This window comes from Cebus imitator, unplaced genomic scaffold (genome assembly GCF_001604975.1).
Source record: "Cebus imitator isolate Cc_AM_T3 unplaced genomic scaffold, Cebus_imitator-1.0 Scaffold106, whole genome shotgun sequence".
In the NCBI taxonomy this organism is placed as follows: domain Eukaryota; kingdom Metazoa; phylum Chordata; class Mammalia; order Primates; family Cebidae; genus Cebus; species Cebus imitator.
The window spans coordinates 1,049,974-1,069,089 of record NW_016107421.1 but is presented as its reverse complement, the minus strand read 5'-3'; the positions used below and the strand labels follow the sequence as shown (position 1 = coordinate 1,069,089).

The 19,116-nt window shown below is 45.4% G+C and overlaps 1 protein-coding gene across 1 annotated transcript in view; it reads right to left on the bottom strand.

Annotated features, from left to right (window-relative positions):
- Positions 1-19,116, bottom strand: part of TRPM8 (transient receptor potential cation channel subfamily M member 8) — a 100,631-nt gene that overhangs the window by 42,363 nt on the left and 39,152 nt on the right. Inside the window, exons 12-17 of the mRNA XM_017537713.2 lie at positions 13,023-13,313; positions 10,730-10,825; positions 8,660-8,789; positions 6,949-7,094; positions 4,231-4,343; positions 3,612-3,828 (exon numbers count right to left, since the gene is read on the bottom strand). Of these exons, the coding sequence (XP_017393202.1) occupies positions 3,612-3,828; positions 4,231-4,343; positions 6,949-7,094; positions 8,660-8,789; positions 10,730-10,825; positions 13,023-13,313 (993 nt within the window). The remainder of the gene's footprint in view (positions 1-3,611; positions 3,829-4,230; positions 4,344-6,948; positions 7,095-8,659; positions 8,790-10,729; positions 10,826-13,022; positions 13,314-19,116) is intronic.

The following is a 19,116-nucleotide window of genomic DNA, read 5'->3' as shown; positions in this document are numbered from 1 at the left end:
AAGAAGAAGTCTCGCTCTGTCACCCAGACTGGAGTGCAGTGGTGCGATCTTGGCTCACTGCAACCTCTGCCTCCAGAGTTCAAATGATTCTACTGCCTCAGCCTCCAGAGTAGCTGGGATTACAGGCGCACACCACCATGCCCGGCTAATTTTTGTATTTTGAGTAGATACGAGGTTTCGCCATGTTGACCAGGCTGGTCTCGAACTCCTGACCTCATGTGATCCACTTTCCTCGGCCTCCCAAAGTGCTAGGATAATAGGCGTGAGCCTCCACACCAGGCCCCTGGTTTCTTTAGATGCCTGAAGGAGTCAGTGTCTGGGCTTGAACAGCAGCAGCTTCTGTGCCTTAATGCAGCATGAGAGGCAGGGTCAGGGACAGGTAGAGAAATGTTTGGGAGCGTGAGGGGTAAAAAGTAGCAGAAAAAAGACTTTTGACTTTTCATCAACCATTCTGAGAAGAGGCCAACAAAGAGCCCTCTGCCCCAGAGAACACCCTTGAGCACCTGCATGTGGGGTTGTGGGCAGGGTTCCTCTCCAGCTCCCCAGCACTGGTCTCCTGAGTGTTACCAGGGCCACCGCAGGGCACACAGCTCTTGGGTTGAATTATGAAGACCTTGCTTTATCAATGCATTTACTAAAAACACACAGGCTTGTCAGAAACATGTCAGTTCCACCTCCTGTGCTAGCCCCCGGAGACCAAATGAATAAGAAATAAACATCTAAATCAAATCATTCCTATGCCACGCAATTCTGAGCAACAACAGAGTATGTGTTAGGAGCTGGAAAAGCTCAGAGGAACCTCTTAGTGGAGTTGATGCAAGAAGAGAGGCACTAGGGCACCATGCCAGGCCTCCATCCTCGTATTCCCTAAATAACCTCTTGCAGGTCATAAAAATTCAGTAAGTTACTACTGTACCAGCCATTTGCAATTCCGGCTGGTTTTTTCCTCCCTCCCCACCTCCACATTTCTCTCCTCTGTCTCTGTCTGTCTCTCTCTCTCTCTCTCTCCCTCTGCTTATTTGTGCTCCTGACTCATTTCCCCAACAGGCTATGAATCCATTGTCACTCAATTCTATCCGTTGGCTACCTTTGAGATGTCAGGCCGGTCACCTGAGTCATGCAGTGTGCTGCTCCAGTTCCTACAGACCCCGTGCCTCTTCTGGCAAAGTCTGCTGCCCCATAGAGCTCAGGTTCCTGCCTGTGAGTCACCACCAAGGGCTGGAGGCCTATGTGACCTCCCGGGTGGTCCAGCTGCCTCTCCAGTGGGCTGTGCCAGAACAGCCCTGCCAACCAGCAGGCCGCCCTCCAAGGTTACCAATCTCCACAGACCAGTCAAAGCCTGTTGGCACTTACTCCACTCTTGGGGCAGGCACTGTCCCTGTCTTTCCCAGTCCATGACAAGACATCAGCCAGCCCCTCAGAGGGGGAAAGAGGTGGAGTGTTGGGGCTCTTCCCCGTCCAGTGCCACAAAGCCCCCAGTCTCACTCTTTCAGCACCTCCCTCTTGCAAAAGCTAAACTGAGGATGTTGTCTTTTTCTCTGTGAAGTGCCTTAGAAAAGGGTCTCAGTCATGGTCAACTACAAGTGAGAGTGGAGGGAACCACGCCAGTTCAGGAGAAGGGAAAATGAGGGACCTCATCCAGGGTGAGCACCCAGACCGTGGCTCCAAGGCTCCTAGCTGGATGAGGGCTGCTTCCCTCCCTTTCTCAGTCTGGCCTGGGCCTACGCTGTTTTAAATACTGAGTCTCCTTCAGCCTTTCTCTGCTTCTCTCAAACAGAATATTTCCATCCCCTCGCTGCTGCTGACACATACATAGCAAGCCAAAACACAGAGGTAGGAAGTAGAAGGTGGCAGCTAAAAGAAAGAGATTCGTTATAGGTTAAATTGTGTCCCCGAAAATCCAAACATGGAAGTCCTAACCCCCAGTACCTTGCATATGACACTGTTTGGAAACAGGGTCATTGCAGATATAACGAATTAAGTAAAGCGGAAGTCATGCTGAAGTAGAGTGGCCCCTGATCCAGTACAACCAATGTCCCCAGGAAGAGAGGAAATTTGGACACAATCACTCATGCAGGAGTCACCCATGAAGACAGGGACCAGAGTGATGCATTGACAAGCCAAGGAACAGTGAAGCATGCCAGCCGGCTGCCAGAAGCCAGAGGAGAGGCCAGGACAGTCTCCTGCACAGCCTTCAGAGGAAGCCAGCTCTGCGACAGCTTGATCTCAGATGTCTGGCCTCTAGACTCATAAGGCAATGAATTTCTGTTATTTAAGCCTAGTGGTCTACGATGCTTCATCACGGCAGCCCTGCAGACTAACCCTGAGGGAATGGCCTAGGCAGGGCGGTGACTTCCCAGGGCAGTGTGTGGACTCTCATGGGGCCGATCCGAAGTCAGGGAAATCCCCTGCACATAGCAAGGCCCTGTCCTCAGGGAAGAGTTGCTGGTAGGTAAGTCCTGATATCCTGCTGTTCAACTCTCACATGAGTCATTCAACTTATGCTTCCTCCACCTCCACCCCAGCTCCATTCCCCATCTGCACCTCAGACCTGCTGGGCAAGGAAAGGCAGATACAGGGCACCGGTCCAGGACTTTTCCCACAGTTCACACCCACGGCAGACATCACTAATCGATCAAAACACTCTCCCGTTAAGGACAGACAGACCCTTGGAGTCCTTCTCAACCAGGAGTGCTAGAAGTCACCAAAAAAATGTCTGTCAGCGTTGGCATGAAAGTTTAAGTGAACTTAGGATTCTTGTAAGAGTCAGTGACTCTGTAAGGGCAAGAATAGCACGATTCGTCCCCCAGATCTCTTGTAGCATGTGGTGTTGTACCTTGGAAACTGTAAGTACCAAGCACACACTTGCTGAGTTGATATATTTTTGTGTTTAGGCTCAGAGGGGACAATAGTGACAGCAACAGCAGTTCTCAAACCATTTATAAACTGCTAAGTGTGAAAGGATTTCCTGGGATGACTTTTCATAATGGTTTAGGGATAACACCACCTTCACGATCAACATTTGTTTCTTCAACAGTTATGAACCACGCACCTGCTACACATGAGGCCTGAGGTAAAGTTATGGATTCAACGGTAGAAAGAGGATGACAAAAAGTGAAGGTCTAAGAAACTGCAGAAAAGCACCATGAATAATTGACACCAGCTCCCTGAAACCCACAGGGAGTTACATGACTTAAAGCATTGTCACTCTGACATGCTGTGCATTAAGATGCTCTTAGCTCAAAAGTCCTGCCAGCTCCCGCCACTCACCACGGTAATGGCAGGAACACAAACCAGTCCTGATGACGGCACTGGGTTTACCATCCAGGGTCTCTCTTCTCTTCAAACATGACCCCGTTTCTGACTAATTCATCTCTATCAATCAGCATTCATGAGAGAGCAAAGAGTAAACTTGGTACTAGGAGATCTTACTGAATTACTAAGGGTGTGAAAATGCACCTTCATCCTCATGGACTAGCACCTAACTAGAACATTCATTTTGGGAAAATGATGACTTTTGAACTTCAGAAGCAACCTCCACTCCTCTCGGCTTTAGAAAGATGCCTCCCACAAAGGAAGCAAGGGGGTTCCTGCTGTCATGGCCGTCCTACCTGTCTCACTTCATCACAGAAGAGGACAAAGACCAGTGCGTACAGGACCAGCTCAGGGGGGTGTGGCACTGAATGGAAATCCATGAGCAGCACATAGGCAAACAGCAGGAGGAAGGCGATATAGAAGACCACGTTCCAGGAGAAGACCACAAAGGGGGAGGTGAAGAACGCCACGTAGTACCAAAGCAGCTTCTTGTGCTTGTCGACAGGCTTCTTCCTGGACCCAGAGATAAGGGCATCATCAGCGTCCTTGCAAGCGTGGGACGGGCACCGCTCTCCCCTCCTTCCAAACATAGGTAAATGCAGACCCATAGCCAGGAGGAAGACAAGGGATCAAAACTGTGTCCTAAGATGGACCCAACCCCAATTCAATCCTCGGCATTTTGCAATTAACAAATCCAAATTCTGCCCCAGATGTTAAAGACAAAACCCCACCTCTACCCACTTAAGAGGAAACTCAGGAAAAGTTGGGGGAGATACCAGAAGAAATTCATAGGCACCAATGTAAGGATCATAAGTTCCAGGCTTTGTAATCATTTACACAAGAGCACACACATGTGGATGTGCATACACACACTGGCACACACACTCACACACAATTATGTGCCTTGGTTTGTACCTAAATGATACAAAGCCACAGCCCACCAAGGGTATAATAAATAGACACAGGATAATCTTCCAATTCTTGGTGTCTCTGGAAATCTCTCCATACCATTGCTTAGAAAGAAAATTCTACAGGGAAACAAAGACAGAGAACAAGGTCCTTATTAACACAATTCTATGCAGGATGGCATGCAAACTTTCCCCCCTGCCCCACACTTTCCCCAAAATAGACAGCTTTTTGAATTAAGGTCCCTATTCTTTTATACCCACTGCCTGTATTCTAAGGGGCAGTGATAAAAGCAATTCAAAACTTGGTTGTATTTTAAGTCTTTTTCTGAGTTGGATTATGTGCACTTTAAAGTAATAGTTGTGTATGTTCAAATTCAATAAGCCTAGTAATTTTTATCCAACTTGAGTTTATTACAGAAGTTTAAACAAGTATCTTTCTGGTTCCTTTGTCTTCAGGGATCACAAATTCGCAGGCACAGCCAATGAATACTACCTGTAGGGTGCCCAAGGATTCATTTCTGGAGAAAGACAGGTGATACTTTTGTAAGGAAACTAAAAGGAAGATGGGAAGGGGGAGACTGTTGGTGCCTTGACATCAATTCAGGATGAAATGCATGAAAAAGCTCTCCCCAGACTGTATCAACCCTTGACACTGACACAGAAGGGACTACCACGACGGTGGAAATTAGAAAACTCACAGCAGCTCTGAGAGCCAGCAGGGGAGCATAGACCCGACCACATCAAAGGACCCATATCTCTCAAAAAATAGCCCGTCAAGCAGACGGAGGTTGGTGTGTCTCAGGAGCAGAGGAAAAGGGGAATCCAAGGCCTTCTCAGTGCTGGCTGGGAGGGCTGGGACTGGCGTGCACCCCTCCGGCCCTGGGCACCTGCCCTGCCCCTTGGAGGAGTACGGCTGCTCCTGAGGACCCCTGCCTGGGGCCACTTCAGTCAGGCACATGCTTGGCCCATGAGGACTGGCATCCTGGAACAAGGTGCCCAGAAGCAGCTTTCAACAAACAACCAATTGCAGGTGGAGGGTAAATGGCCGGCGGCCTTGCACTGGGCCGGGCAACACTGAAGCAGGTTCTACAGTTTCCCAGAGGTCCCTGGCGGGTCAAGCCTCGGCTGCCCACAGTGGCAACCTCCTCATCAGCACATCGTGTCTGTCCCTGTCCCTTCCCTGTCTCACTGGCACCTCCTATGCTTCCCAGGCTCACCTCCAGAATAAACTCCTGGTATTAAAATCCTCACTTTGGGGTCTGCTTCTTGGGAGGGGGTGCAGGGGTCGTGGGCAACAGACAGGTAGTGCTTAGTCTTCCTCACTCTCCTATTCTGAGGTGATGCACAGGCCAGGCCATCATGAGTGTCACTGACAGGCCCCGGTCACAGAAAGTAACAGCATTGGATTGGGTTCCATGGTTACCAGCAGCATTTTGATCACACACTGCAGCCTGACTATAGGAACTCCCTGGCTGTCCTGTGATGGATGGACCTGGGTGGTCCTGTGGCCTGGTAGTGAGATTTTCAGTGAAATGAATGACCTGACATCTGATTGAAACGATCTATGAACCTGGACAGGAGTAAAAGCCACCCTCCACAGGGCCCCAAGTTCTGGGACACAGGCAAGATGGAGTTTGGGGCCCAGGGAGCCATGATCAGGGTGCGGCCCACCTGGGCAGCTAGCCCAGCCTTACTACACTACACTGCACTACCCACTTACGCACTACACTGCCGCAGAGGCTAAAACCGAGCAATAGCAAGACCCTCTCTGTGTGCTCCTTGTCACAGATCACTGCTCTCATTCAATCTGGCTTAGTTGCAGTAGCAAATGGATTTTGTTCACAAACACTTTGCTGTATGACATAATGGAAAGTCCATGACATGAAAGTTGTGGGTAATCAACATGAGATCCAATCCCAGTGCTGCTACTTCCCAGCAACGCAAGCTGGAAGGACATTCCAGAACCTCTCTGAGCTCCTGCATCCTCCTCGGTGAAATGGGATGACACCTATCGCGACATGTGCTGTGAAGATGAAATGTGGCCTTGTGTGTAACAGGTGTGGCTGACAAGCGTTGGTCCCTCCATCTCTTCCCATCCCCCTCCCTTTCTTACGTCCACATTTCTACAATTGAAACTGAGAGTGAAAACTCCCTTCTGTGGCCTGAGACACCAGGTGCAACCTGCTATTCATTCAATTCAGTGCAGAAACCTCTAGACTGGTTCTACTCATTTCACAATAGTTTTCCTGCTGCTGTCACTAATAACTGCAATAGTAATAGCTAAATAAAGGACCAATATCTTTCACATGCTATCTCCTTAAATCCTCACAATAGCCCTTTATCTGCTACCTTCCTATCTTACAGATGAGGAAACTAAGACTCAGAGAGCTCATGTAACCTGGCCCATCATCACACACTTCATTAGGGGCACAACTGACGGAGACCCAGGCCGTGGGATCCAGAGGCGCAGCTCATAATTATGATGCTGGGACATTTGCTAAGTGGAAACTCAAAGAATATTCTTTGTCCTACACCATCTCTTAAAGCAAGGCTTTCAACCAATGCCTATGCTCTGCCATCTCCCACATCGTCACCAAACGACTCCTTCTATGGCTTTTATATTGGAGAATAAGGTTCATTTTTAATGTTTTTTAATTCTGCTAGTAGCATCTGACATAAAAGGACCATTTCTGAGCATGTGGTTTGGTGGCTGAGCATGGTTTACCTGGACCCCAGGCTGGGCGATGAAATGCTGATCTGTGGCCTCCACCGCCAGCTCCAGACAGTTGCTTCCACCCCAAGCTTCACAGGAATAGACCAGCAGCTGTTCTGCCAAGTCTTCATCGCTGCTGTAACACTCGGTGAACAGCTCTACAGCGACATCAGCACAGAGAGAAGCTGGCGTCAGTGCTGCACATGCCTGAAACTGTCCTGCTTCCGCCCCCAGCCAACCCCTGAATCTAAGAATAGCCTGGGTGTGAGTTCATTCTTATAAAAGGCATAAAAAATGCCATCACAACACAATGCCTTACTGAATAAGAGGATTTTCTAAAGGCACAACAAACCCAGCAGAGCTCCTGATGGCAGCAGGTGACAATAACTGCTCGTTGAATTGAGCTGCATTGGACACAGGGAGACCCTCTCTTTAGTGGGCTTCTGTCTGGGCTCAGGCAGGAGAGCCTCAGCCACTGAGAAGGGATCTGGACCCTCTGCACCCCCATCCAGACTCCCCCATAACCATAGCAGCCCTTCCTCCATCTCATTTGAATTCTATGCCATCTTGGCAAGCTTGCTTTGCAGATAAGGCACCGAGAGGGAAAAGAAAGTGTAAGAAACACTGACCTATTGCATTAGTGTATGCTTACATTTCGTGACCTAATGACAAAGAAATTGCAGTGTAGATCCTCAGAGGAAATTTTTTAGAAGTAAAAATATTAGGAGCCTTTGCCTAATTGAGGTCATTCAGAAATGAACTGCTTTGAATTTTTAATAAATTAAAAGAAATAATTAGACACGTTTTTTCAAAACAGAGAAGCTAAACTCATCAGCATGTTTACATTCGATAAGACACCCAACAAACCTGGATGCAAATACCACGTTGCAAACTTAAAACTGTCAAGTGAAAACGGAAAAAAACTGAGCAGGCCTGAAACTCTCTGTTGTTTAGAGGCAATTGGTTCCGGATTTCTCACCTTCCTGAATGATCGGGGCCTCTGCACAAAGGGCATTGACAAGCTTTGTTTGAGGACTGAATAGCAAACAGCAGTCAGGTGTCCTGAGACATGCTAGGGCAGTAATGCTTAGTGGAGTATCATCCACTCCAGGCAATAAGTAATCTCAGCTGCAGCCCTGATAGAAACTCCTTGTCTCCTAACTTCAGGGCGCTGCAGAGCAACCAGTATTCGAGCTATCCCTTGGGAACCGAGACAAGGCGAAGCAACCCAAGATGCTACTCAGGCTGCTGCCTTTCCCATAACAAACCATGAGTGTCGCAGACCCAGGGGCTGGGTCCTCTGGCAGTGTGTGTGTATGAAACTGGCAGGCTAACTGGTTAGGGTGCAAGTCAGGTAAAATCTCAGCCCTGTCACAGTGTTGTAACAGCATCCAACCCCCCCCCCCAAAAAAATACTCCAATGCTCCCTGAGTTGCTTAGAACTTGGCGTGGGTGTGGCCCTGGGTGGCCATGGGATCAGAGAGCCCAAAATGTCCCATGTTCATTCTTGGAAAATTCCATATGTGCCAGGACCAAGGAGTTTGTGGCTTCTGCTATGGCCTGTGCACCCAGAACTGTGGTCTGTGGTCTGCAGCCCTCCATCAGGCAGGGGAGCTTGGGCATGCCACAGACCTCCACTGCCCGGCCTGTGAGTGCCACTGTCAATGTCTGTGCCGTATGGCAGACCCACGCCCACAGAGGGATCCCAGCTCTGGGGACTCACCGACCGCCCGGGTCTCATACTCATTAGCCAGCTCCTCGGACTCCCCAGCAGCGTTGATGTCATTCTTCACTTTGGCCAGAGTCTTCAGAAGCTTGCTGGCTCCCAGGGCTGCCAGAGTGCAGCCCCTAGTCTTTTTAGGGGGAGGGATGGAGAATTTTAAGGTTTATTCTTAATCCCCTGAAGTGGTCAAGTCAACGTTAATGTCCAACAAGAATGTATTCATGGCAAAGCAGGAAACAGAGTCGATTTGGTGGGCGGGGTTAGAGCATGTGGTCAGCACGTACAAATGGAAATTGCTCTGGAGTAAGGAAGCCCTAAACCCAACCTAGGAACTATTCATAATGATTCAAAGTAAAATTTTTAATGAACACAAATAACTTGGAACCTGAATATGTTCACAGTCTTGAACACAGAATTAGCATATAAAAATATTAAGATAAATGCCATGAGAAACTGACAGTAAGACCATGATAGCAGGAGGTCTAATTCGCTCTCATACTGGAATAGCTCAAAGGTTGAGGAAGGCCTGGACAAGAACACAGAAGACCTGAACAATGTCACTTCAAGATTGAGTATGTGAATTCAATATTCAATATCTAAGCTTTCCTCTAAAAATAAAGTAATGTGAGTGTCCATAAACCATTTACAAAAGATCTTACGTGCTAAATCACAAGGAAAATTCTCAATAAACTTTCCAAATCAGAATTTTTACGGGCCCTACTTCCTGTCTATAATGCAATAAAGCCGGAAATTAATTTTTAAAATCAAATTTCAGAGCTTCTGAACAGCAAAAGAAACAATCATTAGAGTGAACCGACAACCAACAGAATGGGAGAAAATTTTTGCAATCTGTCCATCTGTCAAAGGGCTAATATCCAGAATCTACAAAGATCTAAAACAGGTATACAAGAAAAAAACAAACAAACCCATTCGAAAGTGGGCAAAGGATATGAACAGACACTTTTCAAAAGAAGACATACAGTATATAAGGCCAACAAACATATGAAAAAATGTTCATCAACACTGGTCATTAGAGAAATGCAAATCAAAACCACATTGAGGTAACATCTCATGCCAGTTAGAATGGCGATCATTAAAAAATCTGGAAACAACAGATGCTGGAGAGGATGTGGAGAAATAGGAACACTTTCACACTGTTGGTGGGAGTGTAAATTAGTTCAACCATTATGGAAGTCAGTGTGGTGATTTCTCAAGGATCTAGAAATAGAAATTCCATTTGACCTAGCAATCCCATTACTGGGTACATACCCAAAGGATTATAAATTGTTCTATTATAAAGACACACGCACAGGTATGTTCATTGCGGCCCTGTGTACAATAGCAAAGACCTGGAACCAACCCAAATGCCCATCAATGATAGACTGGACAAAGAAAATGTGGCACATATATACCATAGAATACTATGTAGCCATAAAAAACGATGAGTTTGTGTCCTCTGTAGGGACTTAGATGAATCTGGAAACCATCATTTTCAGCAAACTGACACAAGAACAGAAAACCAAACACTGCGTGTTCTCGCTCATAGGCGGGTGTTGAACAATGAGAACACATGGACTCAGGGAGAGGAGCATCACGCACTGAGGGCAGTAGTGGGGGGCTATAGGAGGGACAGCAGGGTGGAGAGGGGGGAGAGATAACATGGGGAGAAATGCCAGATATAGATGAAGAGGGAATAGAGGCAGCAAACCACCTGGTTATGTATGCACCTATGCAACAACCCTGCATGACCTGCACATGTACTGAAGTAAATTTTTAAAAAAAAATCAAAAATGAATACCTCATTCACTTGGAAAACAATCACACACCCACACACACCTGAGAAGCAGGTGCCTGCCTGACTGCCCACCAAGCCGGACTATTCTCCAGGGACTGCCCTTCCCAAGCACTCCTTCACCAACATGGAAGAGAAGCACGGCCATGTTCATCTAACCTCAGACGTCCCATTTCGCTGGTGATGTTTTATATTAGGCATGTGAATTTTGAGAGGATTAGAACTGTTATAACAAAGCATACATTTGATGTAAATCTGGTGTGGGCTTGGGCACTTACCTGCTCCCAAATGACTTTGGAGAGTTCCTTCTTGTTCTGGAGAATGGCCCAGATGAAGAGAGCTTGCAGGGGGTGCCGAGTAATAGGAGACACGTCCTGGGGGGTTAGAGCATGTGGTCAGCATGTGCAAATGGAAATTGTTCTGGGATCAGGAAGACCTAGGAGAGTAGGGTCTGGAGGGCTCTGTGGCTTTGTGCATGACTCCATTTTCACAGTGCAGTGATGTGATTTTCATCTCTGCAGCTCATTGGGTGGTCTAATTTTGACACCAAATCTTTTATCTGTCATAAAAGACAAAGTACAACTAGATGAAAAGCTCTAAAGGGTGAAAAAAGTGTTGAGAGCAATTTGAAAACTGAATGACTCCTGACAGGCTGAGAGAAAGCAATTCCTTCTCATCATATAACTCTGTTTCTCTTTTAGAAAAAAATTCTTCAAACTAGATTCCAACTTTCCTATGCTTAAGTTCAATTATCCCAACATAAAACTGTGGCTTATTTCTTTGGACTGTTATTCAAAGATTCAATGCCTGACATATCAATTAGAATTCCAGCTCCTGGCTGGGCGCGATGGCTCATGCCCATAATCCCAGCACTTTGGGAGGCCAAGGCAGGCGGATCACGAGGTCAAGAGATTGAGACCATCCTGGCCAACATGGTGAAACCCTGTCTCTACTAAAATACAAAAAATTAGCCAGGCATGGTAGTGCGTGTCTGTAGTCCCAGTTACTCGGGAGGCTGAGGCAGGGGAATCACTTGAACCCAGGAGGCAGAGAATACAGTGAGCGGAGATGGCGCCACTGCAATCCAGCCTGGGAAACAGAGCGAGACTCTGTCTGGAAAAAAAAAAACAATCCCAGCTCCTATTCAGCATTCTGTATCTTTCAAGGGAAAATTTTCAGATAGAAAACAACTAAGTGTTTATATATAATATATTCCTTTTCAACTTCTTTACAGGTTTTACCAAAGTATAGAATGCATGAGGCATATTACGCATGTTGCAGAGAAATCTAACATGAATGTAGTCGAACACAGGCCCTTTAAACACTTCCAAGTCCCACAAACACCTAGTGCGTTTAGATTTTTGCAACACACATACACTCCAAAAATCCCATAATTACAAAAGATAATGACCTAGTTTGAGTTTCCCCAGAAAAAAAATCTGAGACAAGGATTTGAGGCAAGTAGTTTACGTGGGACATGATCTCAAGAAAACCAATAGGGAAGTGGGGAAATGATAACAGAAAAACGGGAACCCAATACAAGGTGCATTATCAAGCAAATTATCTTGGTGGATAACTAGAGATTAGCCCCGCTAGCCAACTCTAGGAGCCAGAGTAGAACATAAACCTTAAAGTCAGCTCCTTCAAGTGGGGTATATATACACTGCCTTCTGACAGTCATTGGGCTCTGATCAGGACAAACTTTCAGCGAAGAGTTTCAGGTGCTGCCAACTGGAAACTAGGGCTTCCTATACTTAAAATGAGAAGTCCTGTAGGTTTATAGGTGTTACAGCCACAAAATTGTCTCAAGTGAATATCCAGATTTAGCCCCTCGGAAATATGCACTTCCTCCTTTACTCACAAAAGAAGCCTTGTCAGTTCTTCATTCCTTCACACGCATGGGCAGCAAGCTATTTTAGGTAGATCATGGCCAGTGGTCTACAACACGAGCATGCAGCCATATGTTTGCCCCTATTCCCTGTTAGATACCTTCAGAAAGTATACCACACCAAGTTCTGCAATTAAGAAAAACTGAGGCCGGGCATGGTGGTTCATGCCTGTAATCCCAACTCTTGGGAGGCTAAGGTGGGCCAATCACCTGGGGTCAGGAGTTCGAGACCAGCCTGGCCAACATGGTGAAACTGCATCTCTAATAAAAATACAAAAATTAGCCAGGCATGGTGGCGCACACCTGTAGTCCCTGCTACTCAGAAGGCTGAGGCAGGAGAATTGCTCGAACCCAGGAGGCGGAGGCTATAGTGAGCTGAGATTGGGCCACTGCTCTCCAGCCTGGATGACAAAGCGAGACTCTATCTCAAAAAGAAAAAGAAAAATTGCAACTAGTCTGAAATATAGTATAGTATAGACCATAAAGCAAGACATTAGAAATAGCATAGATTCACCCTATAGACAGATGCCTTATCTTAAGTAAAGGGAGTTGAAAAAATGAACAATGTCAACGTGTTAAGTACTTTACAGCAATAAGATAGAGAGTAGGGAAAGTGGAGATATCTTATGAGAGAAGCCTCAAAATATCTGAGAACTCAAGCAGGCAACTCTCCCAGTACCTACATGGAATTCTATGTCCATCTCGTCCCGGCCATTTCTGTCTTCCTTCCGGAAGCCTCTTCGGAAGTTTGCAACCAGTTTCCAGACAAACGTGAGGAGGGCATCATTATAGGAATTCTTGGCGATCTGCAGATTCCGGTACACAAGCGTGCTGAAGTGGTTGGAGAAGAGCTCAGTGAGGACATCGTGGGTGAGAAACTTCCGCAGGTTCAAGCCGTTCTCCAGAAAGAGGCGGACAAACTTGGGTCTGTCCTTTATGAGAGCGGTAAACATGACTTCTTGAAGGTCAGCCGACTGAGGAGAAAGAACGGTGAAAGTACTGACAATGCCACAAAAATACAGTAAGGGAAACACTAGGCATCTTTCTTCCTCAGCTGCACTGTATTTCCAGCCACAGAGTAATAATATCTTCAACTTCTCTTTCAATCCTGGCTTCAGAATAAAGCTTATCTTTTTTCCATTTTAACACAACAGAGGATTACAACATGATGGAGCTGAAAAACACAGCACGAGAACTCCGTGAAGCATATACAAGTTTCAATAGCGGAGGTAAGGATATCAGAGATTGAAGATCAACTCAATGAAATAAAGAGAGAAAGCAAGATCAGAGAAAAAAGAGTGAAACGAAATGAACAAAGCCTCCAAGAAATATGGGATTATGTGAAAAGATCAAATCTACATTTGATAGGTGTACCTGAAAGTGACAAGGAGAACAAAATCAGGTTCCAAAACACTCTCAGGACATTATCCTGGAGAACTTTCCCAAACTAGCAAGGCAGGCCAACATACAAATACAGGAAACACAGAGAACACCACAAAGATATTCCTCAAGAAGAGCAATCCCAAGGCACATAATCGTCAGATTCACCAAGGTTGAAATGAAGGAAAAAATGCTAAGGACAGCCAGAGAAAAAGGTCGAGTTACCCACAAAGGAAAGCCCTTCAGATTCACAGCGGATCTCTCAGCAGAAACCCTACAAGCCAGAAGAGAGTGGGGGCCAATATTCAACATCCTAAAAGAAAAGAATTTTCAACCCAGAATTTCATATCCAGCCAAACTAAGCTTCAAAAGTGAAGGAGAAATAAAATCGTTTATGGACAAGCAACAGTTGAGAGATTTCATCACCACCAGGCCTGCCCTCCAAGAGCTCCTGAAGGAAGCACTAAACATGGAAAGGAACAACCTGTGCCAGCCACTGCAAAAACATACCGAATTGTAAAGACCATCAACACCATGAAGAAACTGCATCAACTAATGGGCAAAACAACCAGCTAGCATCAAAATGGCAGGATCAAATTCACACACAACAATATTAGCCTTAAATGTAAATGGGCTAAATGCCCCAATCAAAAGACACAGACTGGCAAACTGGATAAAAAGTCAAGCCCCATCGATGTGCTGTATTCAGGAAACACATCTCATGTGCAGAGACACACACAGGCTCAAAATAAAGGGATGGAGGAGGATTCACCAAGAAAATGGAGAGCAAAAAAAAGCAGGGTTTGCAAGCCTAGTCTCTGATAAAAGAGGCTTTAAACCAACAAAGATCAAAGGAGATAAAGGGCATTACATAATGGTAAAGGGATCAATGCAACAAAAAGAGCTGACTATCCTAAATATATATGCACCCAATACAGGAGCACCCAGATACATAAAGCAAGTTCTTAATGACCTGCAAAGAGACTTAGACTCCCACACAATAGTAGTAGGAGACTTTAACCCTCCACTGTTGATATTAGACAGATCAGCGAGACAAAATTAACAAGGATATCCAGGACCTGAACTCAGATCTGGACCAAGCTGACCTAATAGAGACATCTACAGAACTCTCCACCCTAAAACCACAGAATAAACATTCTTCTCAGCACCACATCGCACTTATTCTAACATTGACCACATAATTGGAAGTAAATCACTCCTCAGCAAATGCAAAAGAACGGGAATCATACAAACAGTCTCTCAGACCACAGTGCAATCAAATTAGAACTCAGGATTGAGAAATTCACTCAAAAACTGCACAACTACATGGTAACTAAACAACTTGCTCCTGAATGACTACTGGATAAATAATGAAATGAAGGCAGAAATAAAGATGTTCTTTGAAACAAACAAGAACAAAGACACAATGTACCAGAATCTCTGGGACACATTTAAAGCAGTGTCTACAGTTCAAACTTCTAAACAGGGATGGCATGGTGAAATCTTTATCATCAGCTAGACGTGAATATGAATGTGACTTAGCCCCTTGCTAAAGTGGAGATAAATACACCCACGTAGAGATGACATTGGTCAAAAATTTTCCGCAGTATCAGAGACGGGGAAAGCAATCAGGGGGTGGGGGTGCTGGGATAGCAGTACCATTGGAACCACCTCTCTGAAGTTGATAGTAGACACCATTTAGGACCCAGCCACCAGTGTTGTCTGTATGCTGCACTGTGGGATCTGCTCCCCTTCACAGATGCCCAGGAACCTTCTATAAAATGGAATGCATCAAACTATATGCAAACCACATGCCACCAAGCCAATGTCTGGTCATGTTACATACCAGTAAGTCACTGGAACACTTGACAATTATACTTCATTATTATCTATCTCTAGCTCTACTTTCTGGGCTTCTGACAAAACTTAGTCCCTAGGAACTTACTGAGAATCTTAAGAAAGACCATAAGCATTTTGGGAGGCCAGGGAGGGCAAACCACTTGAGGTCAGGAGTTCAAGACCAGCCTGGCCAACAGGGTGAAACTCTGTCTCCACTAAAAAAATTAAAATAAAAAATTAGCCAGGTGTGGTGGCATACACCTGTAGTCCCAGCTACTCGGGAGGCTGAGGCACGAGAATCGCTTGAACCCAGGAGGCAGAGGTTGCAGTGAGCCAAGATCACGCCACTGCACTCCAGCCTGGGTGACAGAACAAGACTTATCTCAAGAAAAAAAAAAAAAAAAAGATCATCAATGTTTACTTCAGACACAACCCAATGGACTACAGGCCACTGCAGCTCTCAGATGTGTTCTGTGTGTCCTCCATTGCATTTCTTACAATTTTATTCCAAATGTTTATTGCCAACATTTAAAAATTAGAAAGTTCATCAAAATCTACATCTCCAGCATTAAAATCCCAAAGAGTTAAAAGTAAAAACTGTCAGGCATGGCAGCTCTCACCTATAATCCCAGCACTTTTGGAGGCTGAGGTGGGTGGATCACTTGAGGTCAGGAGTTCGAGACCAGCCTGGCCAACATGGTGAAACCTCATGTCTACTAAAAATACAAAAATTAGCTGGTTGTGGTGGCAAGTGCCTATAATCCCAGCTGCTTGGGAGGCTGAGGCAGGAGTGTCACTTGAACCTTGGAGGCAGAGGTTGCAGTGAGCCAATATTGTACCACTGCACTCTAGCTTGGGAGCATAGCGAGAGACTGTCTCAAAAAAAAAAAAAAAAAAAGAGTAAAAACAAGCAGCTCTGACAACATGGAAACCATCAGTAGAAGCCAAGGGGCAGCTGCTTCCCTGAGTCTGGGATCTCCGGCTCCCCACAGTCCCACCACTCCTCCCTAGTACCCACCGGCCCACTCACTCTCTTATACTGTGTGCCTGATCGCTGGTCTAAATGGATGTCTTTTGCCCACAGCAGCATTCATGAGTTTTGTTCTGCCTAATGTTGGTCTCATGGGGATCACACATTGCCTAGAGAAGGCATTGTCATGGGTCCCTTGAGTTCCCACATTGTGGATGCAGCAAGGCTCAGCAGGGGAAGAGAGGGCTAGCCCTGGAAAGATGGTAACTGTGCTTTCTCCTCTGTCCTCAAAGGAGGTGTTCTTCATATCCAGCAATTCACTTTTCTTTCTAAATCCATTGGCCTTTCCACTGGTCACACACTTGCTAGCATAGGGCAGTGGTTCTCAAACTTCAATCAGAACCACGTGGAGGGCCCAGTAAATGCAGATTGCTGGGAGTCAACACTGGAATTTCTGCAAGGCTCAGGTGGAGCCTGGCAATTTGCAAGGTAACAAGTGCCCATGTTATTCCCAGGCTGCCGCTAGTCCAGGACCCACATGTGGGGAACCACCAGCATATGGGGAAAGGCTTTGCTGTCAGTCACATCTTTGCTTTCAAAGCTTGATTCTACCATTTTCTAGCCACGTAACCTGGAATATTGTGTCTCTGAGCCTCAGTTTGCTCTTCTAAGAGGTAGATGGTTCGAGGATGAAATAAGCTAACACAGGTCAAGATCCTCTCAGAGATTCAAGTTCACAGCAGGTCCTCAAAAATCTATCAGCAACTCCCACGCCAAGACATCCATGGAGCCCTGATTTAATAACCATGAATGGGATCATCTGTGCTGTGGATTGGTATAATGGGCAAGTAAACTAAAACAGGGAAACTGCCTGGTGCCCTGTCAAAGATCACAGAAATATTATCAGTATTCCAGAGATTTTGATTTTTAAACAAATAATGCTTCATATGTGCCAATGTTCTAAGCACTTTAGAAACATTATCTGATTTCGTCATCGTTAACAGCCCAAAGAGGTAAGTACGGCTAGTATCGTCTCTCCACTTTCAGATGAGCTGTTGGGTACCGGTAAACACTGAACCACTGGCCCTCTCAGAGAAAACAGAAGCCCTCATTCGTAGTGTTGGATGATTCCTGTGGTGTAAATACTCCCATTGTGGCCAAGTTTCAGCTACCAATGTGGCATCACTAAACACGGAATCGGGAAGAGATGTGGAGTGGCTCACCCTTGAATAGCGTCTCCAGCTTCCAGATAGAATATGCACCACTGGCCTTCAGAGCAAAGGTAATAGTAAATGCAGCCAAAGAATTAGAAAATGGTATGTTTTGGTTACTTATTACCTTTGTAATTCTATAGAATTATATAAAATCTATGTAATTCTAAGTTTAAATAATTTAACATTTTTTCGTTTTTTGGGTTTGTTTTTTCTTCTTGAGACACAATCTGGCTTTGTTGTGCAGGCTGGAGAGCAGTGGTGTGATCTCAGCTCACTGCAACATTGACCTCCGGGGCTCAAGCAATCCTCCCACCTCATCCCCCCAAGTAGCCTGGATGACGTATTTCTGCCACTACACCCAGCTAATTTTTGTATTTTTGTTTCGTAGAGATGGTTTTTCTCCCTGTTGTCCAGGCTGATTTCAAACTCCTGAACTCAACCAATCCTCTCACCTTGGCCTCCCAGAGTGCTGGGATTACGAGCATGAGCTGCCATGACTAGCCAAACATAATTGATTAATAATGACTGTATTTAACAACCAACTCACACAATCTCTAAACATTTACCAGTTGGCTCTTGCAAGCAAGTACAAGCTGGCTCAAACAGGCCACTGTAGGAGGAAACTGAGGCATAGGGAGGTTAAGTAATTTGCCCAAAGTCATGGAAATGGGCTGGCTCCAGAGTCCATTCTCTTAGCCATTGTGCCCTTCACCATTAACCATCTTTAGCTGAGTTAATAAAATTAAATGCACCATTCACGATGTGCCTAAGTGCATTTGTACCATCTGACCTCACTTAAGTAGAACATTTCACACACAGTAATTCATTTATGAATCAACTGACTAGAGCTGCTTAGAGTTCCCCTTCCCCTCCACTAATTAAAGCCTTGCAATGTGCAGTAGGGTTCATTGTACTGCAAACACCATACACAACGTAATGTTTGCTAAAGAAATGAATAATTTAAAAATTCCTAAGCCATTACTTTATTTATGCTGCTCTCATTAAAATTGATCACGTGTTAATATAAATCAAGTCTTAGTCTTTGATTATATGGCAGCAGGCCTGAAAGTGTTTTCTGACCCTGTCTGCCAAGAACGCAAGTTATGAAATATATGCACCTTCAAATCTATACATTCGTCTATAAAATTACGTATATTCTCACAGCCCCCTAAGGACTTAAATTAATTTGGAAACGCTGAAAACAAAGAAGCAGCCTTACAAAACTGAGTGTGATGGTTCATAATTGTTTTCATTGAACAAGGCTCCTAAGGCTGACTGCACTTTAGTTGTACACAGGAGGATACTGCTGAAAAATGCAATCTTAAAACACTAATCACATTGAAAAGTGAGAAAATGCAGTCTGCTGGAAAAAAA